This window comes from Nanorana parkeri, unplaced genomic scaffold (genome assembly GCF_000935625.1).
Source record: "Nanorana parkeri isolate BGI_ZX_2015 unplaced genomic scaffold, ASM93562v1 scaffold2256, whole genome shotgun sequence".
Taxonomy (NCBI): Eukaryota; Metazoa; Chordata; class Amphibia; order Anura; family Dicroglossidae; genus Nanorana; species Nanorana parkeri.
This window is the reverse complement of record NW_017308524.1, coordinates 130102-149516: the sequence shown is the minus strand read 5'-3', so window position 1 is coordinate 149516 and position 19415 is coordinate 130102. Positions and strand designations below refer to the sequence as shown.

Genomic DNA, 19415 nt, shown 5'->3' with positions numbered 1-19415 from the left:
ATTTTGCCCATAGTTCCACTTCAATGCCCAATCATTCCCAGTAATAGATTCCCCTTATATATCTTTTTCCTTGGATAAAAGTTTATATTTGTAGCATTGCAAGATCACTTGAAGAGCCACTAAATAAAGCATAGTAATGTCATAATCTGTACATTACTGAATTCCAAAGAACAGAAACTGAGGGGCAGTCACAGATTTAATCTTCTATTTTGCTGAATGTGACAGGACTATAATAAATATCTGGCCAATGACCTACTGTATTGTGTGCTTAGCACACTTTGTTAAGGAGTTTGAAAATACCCCCCCACCCCAGTTCGATGAGAGGCACTGTCGTCATTTGAAAACTACAAAGAATATAATAAATATGTAAAAAGGAAATAAAGCTTGCAAAGATTCAAAATGAACGTCAGGTTGCAAAAGATTGCAAGATTAACCCACAAAAATTATTTCAATATATGAATAGTAAAAAAAATCAGGTCGGAGCATGTTGCCCCTTAAAAGATAACTCAGAGTTGGTAACTGGGGACAAAGAGAAAGCAAATCTATTAAATACTTTCTTCAGCTTTGTGCGCACCGAGGAACAGGATGTAACTCAGGTCCATAATGGGGATAGCAGTGCCATAGCCTGTACTGAACCAAAATGGCTGACTATTGATATGGTCCAGAAACAATTAGACAAAATTAAGGTGAACAAAGCACCTGGACCAGATGGCTTACACCCACGTGTCCTCAAAGAATTGAGCTGTGTAATTTCAAAGCCATTGTATTTAATGTTTAGAGACTCTCTGGCTTGGTACCGATAGATTGCCGCAAAGCCAATGTGGTGCCTATATTTAAAAAGGGCTCAAAGTCTTTACCAAGTAATTACAGACCTGTAAGTTCAACCTCAATAGTTGGCAAGATACTCAACAGTTTGATCAAGGATCACATGCAATTGTTATCATAAGCGATATTCAGCACGGATTCACAAAAGACAGAATGTAACGATCATCTGAATTTGTTCTCTCTGGAGAAGAGGCGATTTAAGGGGGGGCAGGATCACCATGTATAAAATAAATAAATAAAAGTCCATATAGTGAGCTTGGTGCCAAATTATTCACATTAAGGTTACTGCAAAGGACAAGGGGGCACTCTTTTTGCGTCTGGAGGAAAAGAGGTTTAACCTTTGCATATGGAAAGGATTCTTCACAGTTAGAGCTGTGAAAATGTGGAATAGACTCCCCCAGGAGCTAGTTCTAGCTAGCTCGGTTAATTGTTTTAAAAAACATCTGGATGTATTCTTAAATGCACAGAATATTACTGGATATTGAGTTATTATGGGTATATTAGGCATCAGAGATTGTTGATCCAGGGAATATCCGATTGCCTTATGGGATCAGGAAGGAATTTTTTTTCCCTTGTTGGAGCAAATTGAACCATGTTTTATATGGGGTTTTTTGCCTTCCTCTGGATCAACATTGGGTAATTGTGGGCATAGTGTTCTTTTTAGGCTTTTCTTCTTTTTTTTTTCTCTCCGTATCTCTATAGGTTGGACTCGATGGACTTGTGTCTTTTTTCAACCTGACTAACTATGTAACTATGTGGCTATGTGGTGGAGAATATTAGTGTAACCAGGATGGAGATACATCAATAAAGTCTTAATTTGGTGGAATCTGTGGTGTGCGGTACCTTATTGGATTTCCAGTTCTGTGAACTACTTATGTGGTCATTTGGACCTTTTACCCATTAAACACAGCACAAGTGAAATAAAATCAAGTTGTCTTAAAGTCTTTATGTAAAATTAAGACTATCTCTATTCTATGTTTACCAGTTTGTTTTAAAAGAGTTAAAATCAATCCACATCGGACCTTCTGTTTTCACCATCCTAAATCCTTGTTATAGTGCTTGGTATAGTGTAGTAATCTTTCAAAATCCTATTGTTCCCCTAATTTTATATTGACCTTGGATACAGATATTAAAGTGACATTAAACCCTCAGATTTTTTTAACATAAACCAATACTGTAATGTGTGCCTTACTGTAATCCATGGTTGTTTCCCTTCTCTTTGCTGCTCTTCCTTTTAAATCTGTATCTGTTCTCATGCTGGGCAGAACTTCTGTTTTGCAGCAGACTGCCTTGTCTCAGGAATGGATATATGGTGTCTGTGTATAGGTTTGTATAGGTTTGTAACCTGAGCCAGCACTACAGGAAGAGGCCATGAGCTGCAAAGGGAAGTTCTCCCCAAGCATGAGAAGACATGAGGATTTAAAAGGAAGAGCAGAAAAGAGAAGGGAAACTACCATGGATTACAGTAAGGCACACATTACAGTATTGGTTTATATTAAAAAATCTCAGGGTGTAATGTCACTTTAATCAGTCAGGGGGGCACAGACACATACAATTTTTATTTCTGCCTTCTACAATTAGCATTTCTGCTCAAGTATTATGGAGGTTTGACACAGCAGTTAGATAGAGCATTCATCTTCTCAACCTCATCATCTCATCATCTCTTCTCTACTTTCTTCCCAGGGAATCTGCTCTTTAAAAAAAAATGTAACAATTGCCCTACTGTGTGCTTGAAAACTGAGCAACATAGTCATGGTAATCAGCTTTTAAAACATCCTAACCATTTCCCTGCTGTGTGCATGAAAACTGGCATCTTACAAGGAACTGCATCATGGTACACGTTACATCTATATTATTGAGTAGATTTACCTTCCTGTTTTGTTAGTTCAGGGAGCTGACGTTAATTTATGGCTCTGGCCTGTATTACTGTAAACGTTTCATCCGTTATCTCTGTGTGTTTTATCATTTTTTCCATTCAAACTGAGCTTCTATTAGTTTTACATATTTATACCAGGTTATAGAGGGTGGTCTGTGTTGTAATGGAAATAATTTGGGCTTTAAGAAGAGGCGATGCTCTCAGGTAAAGAGAGTTGCAGGTAGATGATGATGATATCCATCTATCCCATGCATTATTTTATTTGGAGGGTCAAGCAGTCCCCTCCAGGGTCAAGCCACAAGTATTATGGCAGTTTATCATGACCATTCAACTAAGGCGGAAACAAGAACACATCAACAAATAACACTGAGCTACTGCAGACAGACTGCAAGTGCATTGCATTTCTCCATGCATGTTTTTCTTTCTTTCTTTCTTTTTCTCTTTCTTTCTTTCTTTCTTTCTTTCTTTCTTTCTTTCTTTCTTTCTTTCTTTCTCCCTGTAATATGTTCACCCTACCTTCCTTCTCACAGTAGTGTTCTCTCTTCTTATATTCTTGTTCCTGTGCACATCTTCCCCACCCCACAGCTTATATAGATCAACCTCACTCCTATTATCTACCCATTACTGTACTCATTACCTCCTGCTAATTCTGAACCCACATTCTGATTTAACATCTAGGACACTGGGCATGTGCCCTCATATACAGTAAAACCTGTTCCTATCTTAACTTCCCTTATAGACCTATTATATCACTCCCATTACATCAGTCCTCATCAACTCTTTTCTACCTTTAACTCTCTATTTCACCCCCCTCTACCTCCACCAACCAACGTATTCCCTGCCGAGTACATTCATTTAAAAAACAAGATAGATGCAATTTGTGATGAAATTTCTACTGTTTAGATTTCTCCTCCACTTAACTTACCATGTCTACCAGCGCATACCATATTTTTGTCTTTTGACTCTTTTATTGCAGAGGATGTTGCTAAACTTTTTTCTGAAGCCCACAAAACCACCTTCTCCTAGACCCCATTCCCTCACAACTACAGTCACCCTCTTGTTCTACTCTATGCTCTCTAACCCACATCTTCAAACTCTCCCTTTCTACTGGAATCTTCTACTCCCCTCTAAAATATGCTGTGGTCACCCCCTTACTTTAAAAGCCAACACTGCACACTGCCAGTTGTTAATACTGGTCAGGTGACTTTTAGCAGCTCCTTGTTTTAAGTATTTACATTCATGTGTCCGCTATAGCCTAATCCTGTTAGCTGCCAAGGTTAAAAGCTGGTCTGCTTGCTACTTTTTATATTAACAAGATGTGACAAGTAGTTTACTGCAATATATAATGTTTGAACATAACTGCATTCTGGCTAGTTTATACAGGTTTCAACTGTTTTAGCCTAAAGAACCCTAAAAGCACCCTTTCCAAGTCTTGGAGTTATGAGTACAGATCCCCAGGTTCATGCTGGCTGTAGCTTTAAAGAGGTTGTTGCTAAAAAAATGTTTTATCAGATTTCATCATGCTTTCAGCAGGTAGAGCTGCGGCTTGCTGCAAGCCTGCTGAAGCCCGAACAGCTTGTTTAAACCTACAACACTACCAGACTAGAGCTGAAATGTGTTTTAAATACATCAATCGTGCTTTTTGAATGGAGTATTGTGCTACGTAATAGCTGCTGTACATATTGCTGTTTAGACTAGCAAATACAAGATGAAGCCTATTTGAACTAAACTGTGCACCCTGCTAATATCTGTGAGCTTCCATTCTATGCAGATATATGCCGAAACGGAAGTTCTCTAGTTTTTTTTTAGTTTTTTTTTACAAAGAATGTATTTTTTTAATTTTTTACATGTAATACAAAATAATCGCCAGTAGATGAGAAGCATTTGAAAATAAACACTTAGGGGGTTATTCAGTAAGCTGATGAAGGCACCCGAATGAATAACTGAGCCAAAGTGAAGGCAGCCGAAGCCTCTTCAGCTTTTCACTGCAGCCCTGTACAGCTATTTTTAGCCGTACGTTGGCGGCATTCGGCTCACTTCCCTTCCCTCTGGCTTGGCCGAACAGCCTCAGCATGTTCGGCCAAACCGAAGGGAAGAACCCGTTCGGCAGTTCCTTCTCTGGTGTTCAGCCCTATTCTCAAAGGGGCCAAACAGCAGAGAGTGAATAGCCAAATGCTTGGCTCAGCATTCAGCCCAGTCATTCTGTTTGCAACCTAAGAGGTAGCGAACAGAATGAAAACTGTCACTGTAAAAAAAAACAGCATGGGGGTCCCCTCACCAAACAAATGGCTGGCACAAGTCCTTTAACAATAAAGGACTTGACAAAAACTGACTTTTGTTTTTTTTTCAATTAAAGGACTTTTTCACTGTGTGGTGTTTTTATTTACTATTTACTTAACTATTTGGTGAATGAGTAGAGGTAACAATTACCCCCTACTCATTCACAGGGGGGGGGGCGGCATCTGAGTGCCCCCTTTTTGAAAGGGGGTACCCAGATGCAGATGATCCCCCCCCTGCCCGCAGACCCCCACATCCACCGTGCCAGGGTTGTGGGGAAGAGGCCCTTATCCTCATCAGCATCGGGGCATGTGGCCTAGTGTGGTGCAGGGGGGAGGAGCTCACTCGTCCCCCTTTTCCTGCCCTGCCGGGCCACTGCTGGGTTAAGGATCTGGTATGGAAATTTAGGGGGTCCCCGTTTTTTTTGACGTTGGTGTCTCTATTTAAATGCATACCAGACCTGAAGAGTCTAGTATGACTTTGTAGGGGAACCCATGCATTTTATTTTTTTTACATTGGGGGCTAACATTCCTACAAGACCTAGAGGGTCTGGTATGATTTGGGAGGGGGACCCCACACTGTTTTTTTAATCTTATCTTCTCCAAACTTTCAGGGATTTGGTCTGCTTCGGCGGACTGTTATCCCTGCTCTGGCTGTGTGTTTGGCTGTGTCTAGCCGAAGCATGTACGTTCGGCTTGGCTGTGTACTTCAGCTGCTGTACGGGCTATTGAGAATAGCGTGTGCAGCATCCCTTCTGTTCAGCTGAACTGAAGGGTTTCTGCAGCTGAAGCAATCTGAAGGACTAGCCAAACTTTCAGCTAAATCCTGCGGCTCTTTAGTGGATGACCCCCTTAGTATTTATGCTCTTTTAGGTCCATCTAGTTAACATAATGTGATATTACATGAAAACATTCAAAAATTAATTTTATTTGCAAAGAAAAATTTAAAGAATGTGGATTTTAGCACATATTTGCACACAGAGAGCATTCACAGATGCCAATGGCCCTGCAAATTGCTTATAAATGAAAGATGCTAGAATTGAAAGTGTGTGAATCCTTAAATATACCGGTGCCTTGTTCCTGTTTATAAACCATCTTTGCACTTGAAGAGTTAAACAACTACTGTATTAATAACTGACAGCTTTTAATTTCAGTGAGAAAAGAATGCCTTGTTCATCTTTTTCAACAACCATTTGCCATACGAACATGTCACTCAAAAATATAATTGACAAGTAAGTATAGTAATCTAGTCCATTATTACTCAAAATTGGTTTGCTTCAAGTGTACAATCAAGAAAACATTATCTCTGATTATATTACAGCCTCCACTTGATCAACTTATCCCTGATGATCTTATTCACTTGCAATGAACAATTTCATTTAAATCCTGCCCTTTTATATTCTGTGCTGAATACAGATAGTACTAAATAAGATTCCGAATGAAGTATAGATATATTTTATGACCATGTTATGTTAATTAATATAAACAGTGGGTTTTTAATTGGCACTATTAAATAACATATTACAGAGAGACAATAATATTACCCGTCCAGCTATTAACAGAGTGCTAGTCTAAAAGTGTTACCAGAAAATAAGTTTCTTCAATATGCACTATATGTGCCAATAGTGTACACTGTCCATACGTATCATAGATATCATGGTGCATTTAAAAGAATAGTGATGCAGTTAGAGCAATGATGCATTTAAAACAATGGCAAATCAGTACTCTCAAACATGTTCATGCGTTGCTCCTCTGAGCAAACCAGTCTGCCTGAAAACTGGAAAAGGGGTTCAGGCATCCAGCTAACCTCCAAAGAACCCCTTTACCAGTTTACTTATAGGGTTATTCACAAAAGGGTGAAGAGTTTGGAGAAGGCAGGAGAAGTGAACAATCTAGGACAAAATAGCTGATTTGGAAAAATTCTTCACTTTAGCTCCCTTTCCAGTTCAGCTATGTTGTCCTAGATTGTTCACTTCTCCTGCCTTCTACAAACTCTTCACCCTTTTGTGAATAACCCTGTTAATGTTCTTGATCCGTGGTAGGTAATCAAACCAATCACCACTAATTATCAATATTATTTTTTAAATCTGTATTCATAATTATATTCAGTTATTCATGATATTAAGTACAATACTAGAAAATGTACAACCCACTTTATGTGACATAAATAGATAATTAGTTTGATACACATTGTACTAACAACCTCTTTTTATTGTCAGGGGAGCCTTCAAATTTTTGCACGTTATTCATTTCCATGGTGCAGGCGAGCCGGCCACAAGCACCATGGAAGCACAAGGATGCAAATCCAGGATGGGATGCATCCAGGACCATTCCCAGTATTCAAAAGAGGACAGAAGTCTGCCTCCATCCAGACCTGCTCTGCCTCGTGCCCTTGCCATGCTGCCGTAGCACTGTGCTGAAGATTATAAGGTAGGACTCTCATGATAAAGGGGAACTTAGGACACTAATGTGAAGAGGGGTTTCTAATGAGAAAGGGGGCTCCTGATGTGAGAGGGGCTCTTGATGTAAAGGGGGCTTCTGACATGAAGGGAGGACTCTGATGTGAAGGGGAACTACAGGTTGTTTTTTGTGTGGGGTCCCCCCTTAATATCCATACCGTACTTCTATTAAGAACAAGGGTCTGGTATAGATTCTTGGGGAACCACCTGTAATTCGTAACATTTAAATTTTTCACCTTTCAGGCTGGGGTGCCTTGAGATTTAGCATACTTATAAAGTGTGCCATGATTAAAAAAAGATGAGATTTGCTAGCTCAGTGAATGTGGTGAAAATTCACTGACATTTTTTTTCCACAAACAATACCCAATCACAAGCAAAGAAAAAAAATAAAAATAATAATAATATATATAGATATATATCTCTCTCTCTCTATATATAGATATATATGTCTATATATAAATCTATATATAATTTTTTTCTTCTTATTATTATTATTATTATTATTTTTTTGCTTGCACATGATTGGATTATGAAAGTCAGCAGATCTTTCCCTCATTTACTAAGCTAAGGGAAAATTTCCCTGCAACATGCACATTCCTTTGAAAAGTGAACAGCCTATTTGCCTTTAGTAAACAAACTCCTCTGACCAAGATACCTCTAGAACTTTGGTTTCTATGGGGCACAATTTCAGATTCAGACCGGCATGACCTGAAGGACCAGGAAGAATAGAAAGATTTGTGAGTTTGTGTTTTGCAGTCTTTTTCAGGTGTCATGTGTTACCTCACCCCACTTCACAATTCTATGAAGGACCTCATCAGTACGGAATACTATTTAGTGCTTCTTATTATGAATGCACCAATACCATTTTTTTCGGTACCAAGTACGAGTACCGATATTTTGCTTTCGGTACTCGCTGATACCAAGTACCGATACCGGTGCTTCCGCTGGCATGCACCCGGATTCCTGGGCAATCAGGAAGCCAGGTGGCAGGTAATGTCATGTCGTCCGGCTTCCTGATTTCCCGGAAAGTCGGCTCCATGTTGTTTGGCCGGCTCCATGCTGATTAGCCAGGAAGCCGGCTTCCCAGCCAATCAGCAAGGAACTGGCTGTTCGGCCAGCTCTATGCTGATTGGTCGGGAAGCCAGCTGTTCGGCTATTCACTTCAGCCTTGAACGGCTGAAATCAGCCGTACCAGACTGAAGTGAATAGCCGAACAGCGTTCGGCTCACTTCGCTTCACTTTGGCAGCTAAGTGAATAACCCCCTATGTGTTTTGTTAATGCTTACATGTTAACAACACTTTTTTTTTAGGTTAAGATGTGCTGAATTGCTTGTAAACTGAAAAGCCTATAACAGAAACCAAGGGTTAATCATGTGTATACTTAACTTAAACAAATTATTTATTTTATTATTACCTATTTCAGGGGGAAGACGTGCTAGTTTGTTCTGTGGCATATCCAAAACCTTTAGATCTTGAAATATCTGTACATACTCAGGAATGACTTTTATCCGTGTTTTATTAATATGCCATTCTTTCAGGTGAGTTTGTTCTCTTAGACAATCTGGAAGTTCCTGTTGGAAAGGTTTAAACATTACATTGTTAGTTATGTGTGACAAAAAGAGGTGATCTTTTTTCTTTACAATTTGCTGCTGCATTTTAATTCTCAAAGCATGGAAAATATCTAAATTTATGCAGAATACTCATCTACAATTATTTCCACATGCATTCACATGGTACTTACTGTACAACATATAGGCTCTGGCATCCCGTATATCATGTAACCTGTAGCATAGCTGGGCTTACTCTATGTTGGGCTATGTGCTGATGAGGAGGTCAAAGAAAAAGCTCTATGTGGCACCATGCTTGCACTAGAACTACCACATTGTACTACTCTACCATAACTGCCAAACTCAAGGATTGATTACACAGAATTCTGCTAAATAAATATCATCTATAATTTACTTTCATGTTGCTTGGTGAATTTTCTTTCTTCAACTGTTTTGTGTTAAACTTTTATAATGTGTCTTACTGTGAAGGACAGTAATTTATGATGGGGTTTTAGGGACCACAAGTGTGAAAGCACTGTACAGTAAAGAGGCTCTGATGACACTGATCACTAGAAACCTGTCTCTGTCTCTTGTAGCACCTCTGTCTCTAAACATTTGTGTAACATGCGCACAATCTCCATATATTGTAGACTGTCCACAGTCTCTGATAGTAATGTTTCAAGTTTATCACATTACAGGCCCTCTGTTTTAGATGTACATAGCTGCAAATGTTCATTAGAAGTAATTCAGGTTCAAATATCTAGGTGTACCTTATTCAGTTCTCATACTCCTACCTAAAAGATAAAATATTAGATACCTGTGTTCAAAAAGCTGGTACAAGTGTGAAGAACTATTGAATTCTGATGAGAAATCAAGGATATACTACTAAGGCAAGTAATAGTTATTGAAAATATTATCACAGAAATAGAAGGCTCATCACAATTTTTTTTTCCTACATAATTCTACATAATTGATTGCTCACCTTTAAATAGAAATAAATTAATCATAATTATCATCACAGAACACATTTGTGAAATATAAATTCGTCATCATCATTACTTCTGTACAGTTTGTTCTTAGTTATTTCTTTGGATTCAATATTGTATTTTTGCTGCAGAGTAAGTACACATGTTTAGTTTCCTTTCCTTCCACCAAAGTAAAGTTAAAATGGTTCTCCTATGCAGTAGGAGAAAGCATTGTTGAAATCGATGAACCACAAGGGATCATGTTGATAGATTTCCTTTGAGAGTTTTTACAGGATGTGGATTTGTACAAAAAGAAGAAGATCATGTTATGTTTTCTTAATTGCGTCTCTTGATTTTATAGCTATGTGCATTTTACTGACAGGCTCATTAGCTATGAAGGTGCTACTGGTGAAATGCAAAGTACAACAAAAGTTAAAGTCCAAAGTCTCCTTAATTTACCTTAATTTGAGTTTTGTATAGTTTTTTGTATAGTTTTTTTTACTCAGATCGCTTAAGACTGACCACTGGCGGGACTAAAGACTCTTGTCAGCCTTGTCATCTGTACTGATTAACCTTCCTATTCCTCTCTGAGAAGTACAACAATCTGTATGCAATATGTTGATTTCTACAGGGATAAACATACTTTTTTTTCTGATTGATCTGGGATAAGGATCCCATATCAAAGAACCCATAGATCCCATAACATGTAGTAGTCGCAGCCATGTACACGTAAAAAACATCTTCTGTTTTCAGATTGGCAGAGATTGGTACTAGGAACCTATTGCAAAGAGCTGAAGAATTGGAAGGCTTGGCGCACAGTATCCCAGGGTAAATATTTGAAACACTAGGTAGACTGATCCCCCTTGCCAATTTAAATGGGACATTTTGATGTTTAAGGGAAGCCAAACCTTAATAATTATAGAGGCAGTCAACCAGACTATTCAGTGGAGCAGCACAAAGACTAAGGCTGAAAAAAGGTTAACAGGGTTATTCACAAAAGAGTGAAGAGTTTGGAGAAGGCAGGAGAAGGGAACAATCTAGGCCAAAATAGCTGATTTGGAACAATTCTCTAATTCAGTTCACTTTCCATTTCAGCTATTTTGTTCTAGATTGTTCATTTCTCCTGCCTTCTCCAAACTCTTCACCCTTTTGTGAATAACCCTGTAAGACTTTATATATATATATATAAATTTTTTTTTTTTTTTTAGTTTTTTTTAAAAAGTTTACTTTCCATGTAATATATGTTGTTTTTATTTTCTTCAGCAATTTCTCATTTGTTTAAATAGTGAACTCTTTGTGGATCTGTTCTGCTTCATATAGACTGTAAAGTAGGCAAAGCAGATAGGTTAGAAAAGTCTTGGTTTGCTTTGATGCAGCTATTTGACAGATCCAGTTCAAATTATTTCAATATTCCTTTTAATTTTCTGTATCCTACCGAGTATGTGTGTTTGGTACCTTATGTTCAATAGCAAGCCATGGGTGGTTTGCTGTCTGGGCTTGATGCTGTTATTGATTAAAAAGAAAAATATAGAACAAAAGTTTTGTATCATAAAAACAAGAACTGTGGATGATTTACATGAGAACTCTACCAAAGCACATTTTACAATGTCTGTCAAGCATTTCGTATATAGGGTATGTTTATTGTTGTTAAAAAAATTGGAGAACCCAGAGGTGGTCTTTTTTTTCCAGAGTAACTCAGCTGTTGTCTAAGAATCCTATCGAAAATAACAATAACTAAACTTTTTAGCAATAACAGCCACTGACCTGCTTTTTCACCGTTTTCAAAATAGATCTGTATTGGTTCAACTAGTATGGGTTCTGCTACTTGCTATCGAAGCATTGAGTTGTACATATTTTGTGATTTAAAATGTATTTTCACTTTTCAGCCAAATTGGGATATTTGTTAAATGTCCCAATTCACAATGTATAACTGTATAATAAATAATAATAAATAAAATGATTACTTGTTTTTTCTCTGTAACAATAGCCCGTACAGCAGCCGAAGGTGGCCGAGCGGCTCAGCCGAGCCAAAGGCATATGCTTCAGCTCCACTGAGCGGACGTGGCACCTGAAGTGGGGCGAATGGCAGGCCATTAGTCTTGTAAATGACAGCCGGGCGGAGCCCAGCTGAAATCATCCGTACTGAGTCGAAGTGAATAGCCGAACGTTGTTCGGCTCACTTCACTACGGCTGGGTTATTCACTCGGCTGCCTTCGGCAGCTTTGTGAATAACCCCCATAGTGGATACACATAGAAATACACTTTAAGTAAAAATCCTCTTTAAAGCAACTCTGTCACACATTTTCTGTTAAAGGTGCTACTTCCTGTAAAAGAAGGCAGTGAATACTCACCTGTTCTGGTGTCCGTGCTGCCAAATACAACTTCAGTTGTTGGAACTAGTCTTTCAAAGGCTGCTGGCAAACTAACACTTCCAAGACTGTCTCCTCGGTCCCCCACATCTCTTCCTCTAAAAAAAATTCACCACTTTCTCATGCAGCAACGTGAAATCAGAGAAAGGAGCCAAAGACAGCTGTGGAGGACTCAAGAAATAGACACTTCAGGAAGTGTTGGTTTCCCAGTGGATTTCAGGGATTGCTTTAATGAGCAGAGCTGAGTTTGAATGTACATGAATCTATAATTTGCTATAGAGGCTGTATAGTTTAGCTTGTAATTCAAATTAATTATAATAAGACACAGTGGGGGGAATTTATCAAAACTGGAGCAGACAGAATCTGGAGCAGCTGTTCATGGTAACCAATAGGCTTATCTCTTCATTTTGTTTAGTTAGGATTTAAAAATGAAAGAGAGAAGCTGATTGGTGGCCATGCACAACTGCTCCAGATTTTGTTTGCTCCAGTTTTGATAAATTCCTCTCACTGTGTACATGTGAAAAATAATCTCCATTTTCTTGTACCCTCAGTTTGCACATTGTACTTTTTTATTAAAGATCTTTTTCATGATTTATTTTCTAACATCATCATTGCCTATTATGTCCACTTGTTTGCAAGGCAGCAACAAAGGTCTTCCATTTCTTCTTACATGTAGCAAATTTTACATCTGTGTTCAAAGTTTGGCTCACATGCAGCCGGCTATGTGACCACATTATAGCACTGAGTTATTTTAGGTCGACCTCTGGTGTCCAGTAAAGGGCAGTCTTGATTGAGTCAGTATCATACCTTATCACACATGCATTTAAAAAAAAGCTTTTTAAAAGCTGACAAAGTTGATGTATAGCTTATTTTGCCCTTCTAAGCATTGTTCAATGATGTTACACAGGGTGAAGAATGTTTCCCCTGCCTCCGGGGAATCCTGCCTCCTCTTTAATTTTTTCAACTACTATCCTAGATATATGGTGAGTGATAATTCTGCTGAGCATCTGCAGGCAACGGAGAGGAATGTGACAACTTGCCAGTTGTTACAGTCACTGAGTGTTAGTTTCCTTTGTGCGTTGATACTGATGTTTGATTTATAAAAGGCAAATAGACTGTTCACTTTGCAAGAGTGTTTGCACTTTGCAGAGAAGCTTTCACTTTTCAAAGAATACCCAATCATGAGGAAGGAAAATAATAAAGACAGTACATGATTGGATGATGGTAGTCAGCAGAGCTTCACCTCTTTCACCAAGTCAAAGGGAAATTTGTAATAAGCCTATTTGCCTTAAAGGTTTATTAAACCCTCGAGTGTTTTTTCATATAACTACAGCTAGCAAGCAGTAGATATATGCAAAAACATTTTTTTTTAAATGTTTCAAAAGGGCTAAAACTTACCTGTGTCTCCGCTGCATGCTCCCATCCGGACATCTGAAGATTCTTGGGCAGGCGCATGCGCAGTTCAGATCTTCAGCCGGGAGACGATGAGATACACAGAAAAGATAATGCAGCAGCGTGCACTCGCACAGTCTTCGTGGGACAGGAAGTGCCAGTTAAGAGAGAGGAGTCAGCACTGGATCAGAGACTGGCACCAGCGCTGGAGGGACTGATGAAAACTACAGGAAAGAAGATGATTAAGGTAAGTCCTTACACTAACATGGGGGAGGGGGGATTTATCCTTTAATGTCACTTTAAGTAATTCATCCTCTTTGGTTCTCTAAAAATGCAGAAAACTACCTGCTGATCTTTGAGAAATCCAGTGAGCTCCTAACTTCCTATTTTACCTGACAACATTATTATCAGCCCAGCTAGTTTTCTCCGTTACTGGACTACAGATAATTTTAACCTTATGGTATAGAGATGAGGATGGGGGTCCTATTTGGTAGGCCAGTAGAAAAGAAGCCAAGGGAGCTCTGACAACATTGCTTGGGATTTCAGTACAGAAAAGGCAGTGTGTTGTAAGCTCAAACAGGAATTAGGAACACACTGGGTCACTGGCAGAATGAATAGGTGCTTTTATGTACTAGCAGTGTTTTTAAAGGGAAAAAAGACATGAGGAAATGTGCATGTATTGCATAAATGAACTGAATATATATATTTTTTCCTGGATATACACTTTTTTATGCTTCTTCTCACAATTTAAAGTGACATTAAAGGATACATTTTTTTCCCTCCCCCCAATGTTAGTGTTACCTTTAAATGATGTCTCTTAATCCAATCTTCTTCTTCTTTCCTGTCCTTTTCAGCCTTCTCTCCAGCGATGGTGCGGGTCTCTGGTCCAGCGCTGACTACTCTGTTCTCCTCTTTGCTCGTGTCCCACGGTGTCTGTGCGGGTGCACACTGCTCAATATTCTTACCTTGTGTCTCTCCTCGTCTCCTGGTCGAATATCTGAACTGCACATGCGCCCGCCCCAGGATCCTTTGTGGCCCCCCAAGAAATTTTCAGATGTTCGGACGGGAGCGCGTGGCGTAGACACAGGTAAGTATTAACCCATTTTGAAAAGTTTTGCTAGCAGTAGATACATGCAAAAAAATTTGAGGGTTTAATAACCCTTTAGGTCTTTGGTTTGAATTACTAAAGACACTACTTTATTTTCCTTATACGTGACTGGTTATTCTTTGCAAAGTGAATTTTCACCACATTCACTAAGCTAAGAGACAATTCACCTATAAGTGAACAGCCTATTTGTCTTTAGTAAGTAAAACCCAATGAGTTAGCCAAGTCTTTCTAAAAAAAGACATTTGTAGCTAATGGTTTAAAGTGTAACAAATAAAAAATGACAAATATTCAAAATCATTAACACAGCAGCTTTTGTTTATTCCGAATTTCACTGTAAGGCTCTATTTCAGTGAAATTCAGCACAGTTTTCCACGCGTTCGACCACGTGGTATGAAAATGTGCACATTTTAACAGTTTCTGCATGTTTGCAGCTACTACTATAGTCGGACAGATTGGAAGTCGACCAGAATATCACACTTGTGCTCTTTTGCACGATACATGTTTTCGTGCCGCATAGATGTCGGGCAGGTGTGAACAAGCTACATTGGAATGTATTTGTTTTTGTGTTTTGCACGTTTCTGCGCAGACGAATACGTGCAAAAGACACTAATGTGTGAATGCAGCCTCACATTGTTTTATTACCTGTTAATTCTGCCAGTAGATTTATTATTTTTCCACTTCACTTATCAGGCCAAGCTGTCTAGTAAAAGTTCCAGTTATAGCAGTTAAAACAAACAATATAATACTGCCATGGGTGCATGGAAACGCTCTATAATTGCTGTAAAGTTATTAGCTGGAGTTAGGTTTTAATTTGTTTGTTTCTGAGCTAAAGATTTTTTACAGCTGCATGCCCATCGAAGTCTATTCTGTCCACAGGATGCCATTGCTGTAGTGCGATTTAACTGCAAACAAAAACTGCTGTGTTAATGTGTCATTTTTTATTTTCCACATAGTTCCACTTTAAATAGTTTAACTGAGGCATAATAATTGTCCTGGGCAATCGAGAACTCCCTCTAGTGCTTAATCTAAGATCTCAATATTTAACACAGTAAATAAATATGGAAAACCAAAGTAAAAGTCAAGTAAAATACGCCAAACAATATATGAAAGCATTGACAAAGGACCACATCATCGGACCATATAATCAGAAGTCAGCCATGCTACAGCTCTAAAAAAAAACTTTACAGAAAAAAAAGATTTAATTTATCTAATTTATTATATTTAATTCAGGATCACAGGACTGCACAGATTCATTGCCTGTCTCTTTTCCACAGTGCGGCGCTCATGCCTTCAATGCCTGAGGGTGGACAGGTGAATTAAGTCAGGCACTGGAAGTTCCTCATCTGTCCTGCGTTCTATGAGGCTAGGCTGTCCAGCAGGTATGAAGAAGTGTTGAGCAGAGGGCATGACCTCAGCACTTACTACTGGATGAGGCTAGGCTGTGGAGCAGGGCTGAGTAGAGGGGCATGGCCTTAACACTGACCAAACACACCGTGCACTGCCACGTTATCCTGTAGCGCGCATCAGAAAGCTCAGGGTTGAAAACTGACTGCGGCAGGATGGATGTGCTTCCATGCTTGGCAAGGTCAGAATGCAGCAGAACGTTGGGGAACTGGCAGGATCACCAGGTATTTGCTAAGAAAAGACAGTACCATGGCAGAAGAAGCCACATGTACAAGATAGTTTATTATTATAGCAGGAATGTAAAACATGAATATTCTTTTTAAAGGTTCCATACACTGTAAGGCCAACACTGCAAACAATGTCTCAGAATATGTGCTGTATGAAAAATCACTATACTTTGCCTTTAATGTTCTCAGGTCCTGGTGCCCTCTTTGTTTTAAAAACATTCAGAGCTACTATAATTTCTTCCTTGATGTTCTGTGTTGACTTTTTGAGCTTCTGGAATTTAATCTTCTTCCTCAGGTGACTGTCTGTTTAAAATTTATTTTCAGTCTATAAGATTTCTTGGTCCTTTTCAGTTGTAACAGATTTCTTCTTTAGGTATAACTAGGAGTGATGAGGCAGGTTTTCTCTTTCCAGAAATAACTTTGATTACCTGGTGTATGTTACCTTGTTTTTTGTACTAGCTATCTCCTAAGCATTTTATACTGCATATAAAAGCTCACCTGTTCTCACCATTATCTTGTTGTGCATCACTGTTCTGGTTGTTTAGTCTTTCCTATATCATTGCAGACCTGACATTACTCACATTCAACTTTGAATCCTCCACATCCCATCCTCTACTTGCTTTTCTTTTTCTGTTTTTTTTTTTTTTTTTTACTCCAGACGAAATCTATCTGTTGTTCATCACTCTGTCACTTAAATAGATTTATTTTACTTGGATTGTTTTGTTTTGTTTTCTTCCAGTACGCCAAAGTTTACATTTCACATATAGCACTCAGTCAATCACAAGTAGGGAGAGTGACTGAGGTGAGCGGTCACCAACTCATTTATTTAGTTACTGTGTGAGGATATGTGTCCAGACTAGGGTTGCACAGATACCAAGTACAGTAATCGGTACAAGTACGAGTACATGTACCGATACTTTTGAGCTCCAAGACTAGACTAGAGAAAAATTCAAAAATTAGGAGGCAGCTGTCATTTGTTAGGAGCACACGGAGCTCTTGGGATTTGTACATCTCTGTTTTAATGTACGATTTGGTTTTTATAAATATAAATAAAGGGATGCACAGTTACCAGGTTTGCGAGTACGAGTACTGGTACTTGCCGAGTACTTACAAGTATGAGTACTGATACATTTGTGTTTTTTGTCATGTGACAGTTTTTCTAAAACAGTACAGACTAATGTATCGCAAGTGAGTTGCGCTCGGTCTGAGAACAAAATTAATTAGTGAAATATTTTGTACTCTTAGAGATGGATAATAAAACAAATATGGGTACCGGGAATCAATATCTCGGCTTTAGGTGAAAATTTAACTGTGCAAACTTTAACTGTGTAAAAAAATTATTATAAATCCCGGTGATAACTATCCCGGTTTATAACTGTGCAATACATCAATCAAAAAAAGAAAATTTTCAATCACCAGCCGGTGTATCGATAAGGTGTTACTGTATACTGAGTGCACTTAATTATTCAAACAGACTTCCTACTACTGTGAACGTCTAATCAAAGACAGCAATCCAAATATAAATGACCAGATAACCTGAACCGGTCGTATGTAAAAAAGGTTTAACCAATTTTAAAGTCCCAAGCTCCTTAATAGTGACAGGTATTAAATATAGTGCAAACACTAAATCATATACACATTAAACAATAGAAAAATTATCACATATATAGTGCTGATCCGTGCATTCTGATCCCTCTCAAAGACAAGGATAATATACGGGGTAAATTAACCAGAATACCGGCAACAATCTTAGCGTGCAGTCAGTTCAAAAAGCGGTCAGTTCAAACGTCTCTAAAACAGGGATAATTAAGAGAGCCCAAAAAGGTACTATGGTTTCCAGTGCTCCATGCTCCTTTCGCAAAGATCTGGTCTGTTTTTCTCCTCCTATGGCGGACTAATGATTTCAGGACAATGGTGGAGCGCCAGAGCCCGGTCCCAGCTGCAACCGCTGCAACCCTGGTAGTTCTCATGAAAATGCCAAGTATCTGCACTGGTACTTGAAAAGTATCTGTGCATCCCTAGTCCAGACAGTACTCTTTTCAATCCTATATCTTCTCTGTCCGCATGCCTGAATATTTGAAATCTCATTATTAATACAGCCCACATGAGCACAGGTAGCTAGGTAGGGCATCCTAATTACAAAGTTGTTCAAAGTATAGAATGCATCAATTCTCTCTTCATTCTCTTAAATGGTATCACACCCACATTTTCTGAGTAAGAGGCTCATAGCCTCCCCTGCAGTGTTGTTGTAAATTGACTCTGTCAAAGATTTTTCAGTCTCCATTATCAGGATGATTGCTGCACTCTCACAATGCTAGGCTTAATTTATTCTTGTTTCTTAGGATTGTTTCTTCAGCTAAAACTTTCTGCCAAGTCTGCAAGGTTCAATATGCTACAGCGGATTGCACTAATTTCTAGTTAATTGATGTGCATGAATATCAGCTGATATATCATATTGATAGCAGTCAGTGTGCCTCTCATTAGCAGTCCTTAAGAAGGGAGGCCTAAAAGTAAATAAAAATAAAAACCTTCCTCTCAAAACACCAACCTTAGTTGCAATAAAAACAGGTCAGAGGATATATCTCTATCCAAAACTAAAGATAAACTAAAACTAAAGCTTGCTTCGTGTGGCTTCGGATCAGCCGAACATGCTCAGCATGTTCGGCTGATCCTTCGGCTAGCTTCGACCCCAGAACCCCTTAAGTTCAGTTAACCGAAGGGCTGCTGTATGGGCTATTCACTATAGCCCGTACAGATCCCGAAGTTGGCCGAGGGGCTAAGTCGTTGGCAGGCCGACAGCCTGCTACTGACTGCTGGGCGGAGCCAGCCGCCATCTCACGGCTGGCTCCGGCCACTTGCACAGACAGATCAGCGTCCCTGGTTACCAGGTAACCAGGGACGGTGATCTCCAGACAGCCCAACTCTCCCGGACGCTCCGGGAGTCTCCGCTATTAGATAGCGGCTCCC

At 39.0% G+C, this 19415-nt stretch overlaps 1 protein-coding gene across 1 annotated transcript in view; it reads right to left on the bottom strand.

Moving 5' to 3' along the window:
* LOC108801222 (leucine-rich repeat-containing protein 2-like) overlaps positions 1-19415 on the bottom strand; it is a 92665-nt gene that overhangs the window by 23768 nt on the left and 49482 nt on the right. The window contains exon 3 of the mRNA XM_018573158.1: positions 8823-9007. Within this exon, the coding sequence (XP_018428660.1) occupies positions 8823-9007 (185 nt within the window). The remainder of the gene's footprint in view (positions 1-8822; positions 9008-19415) is intronic.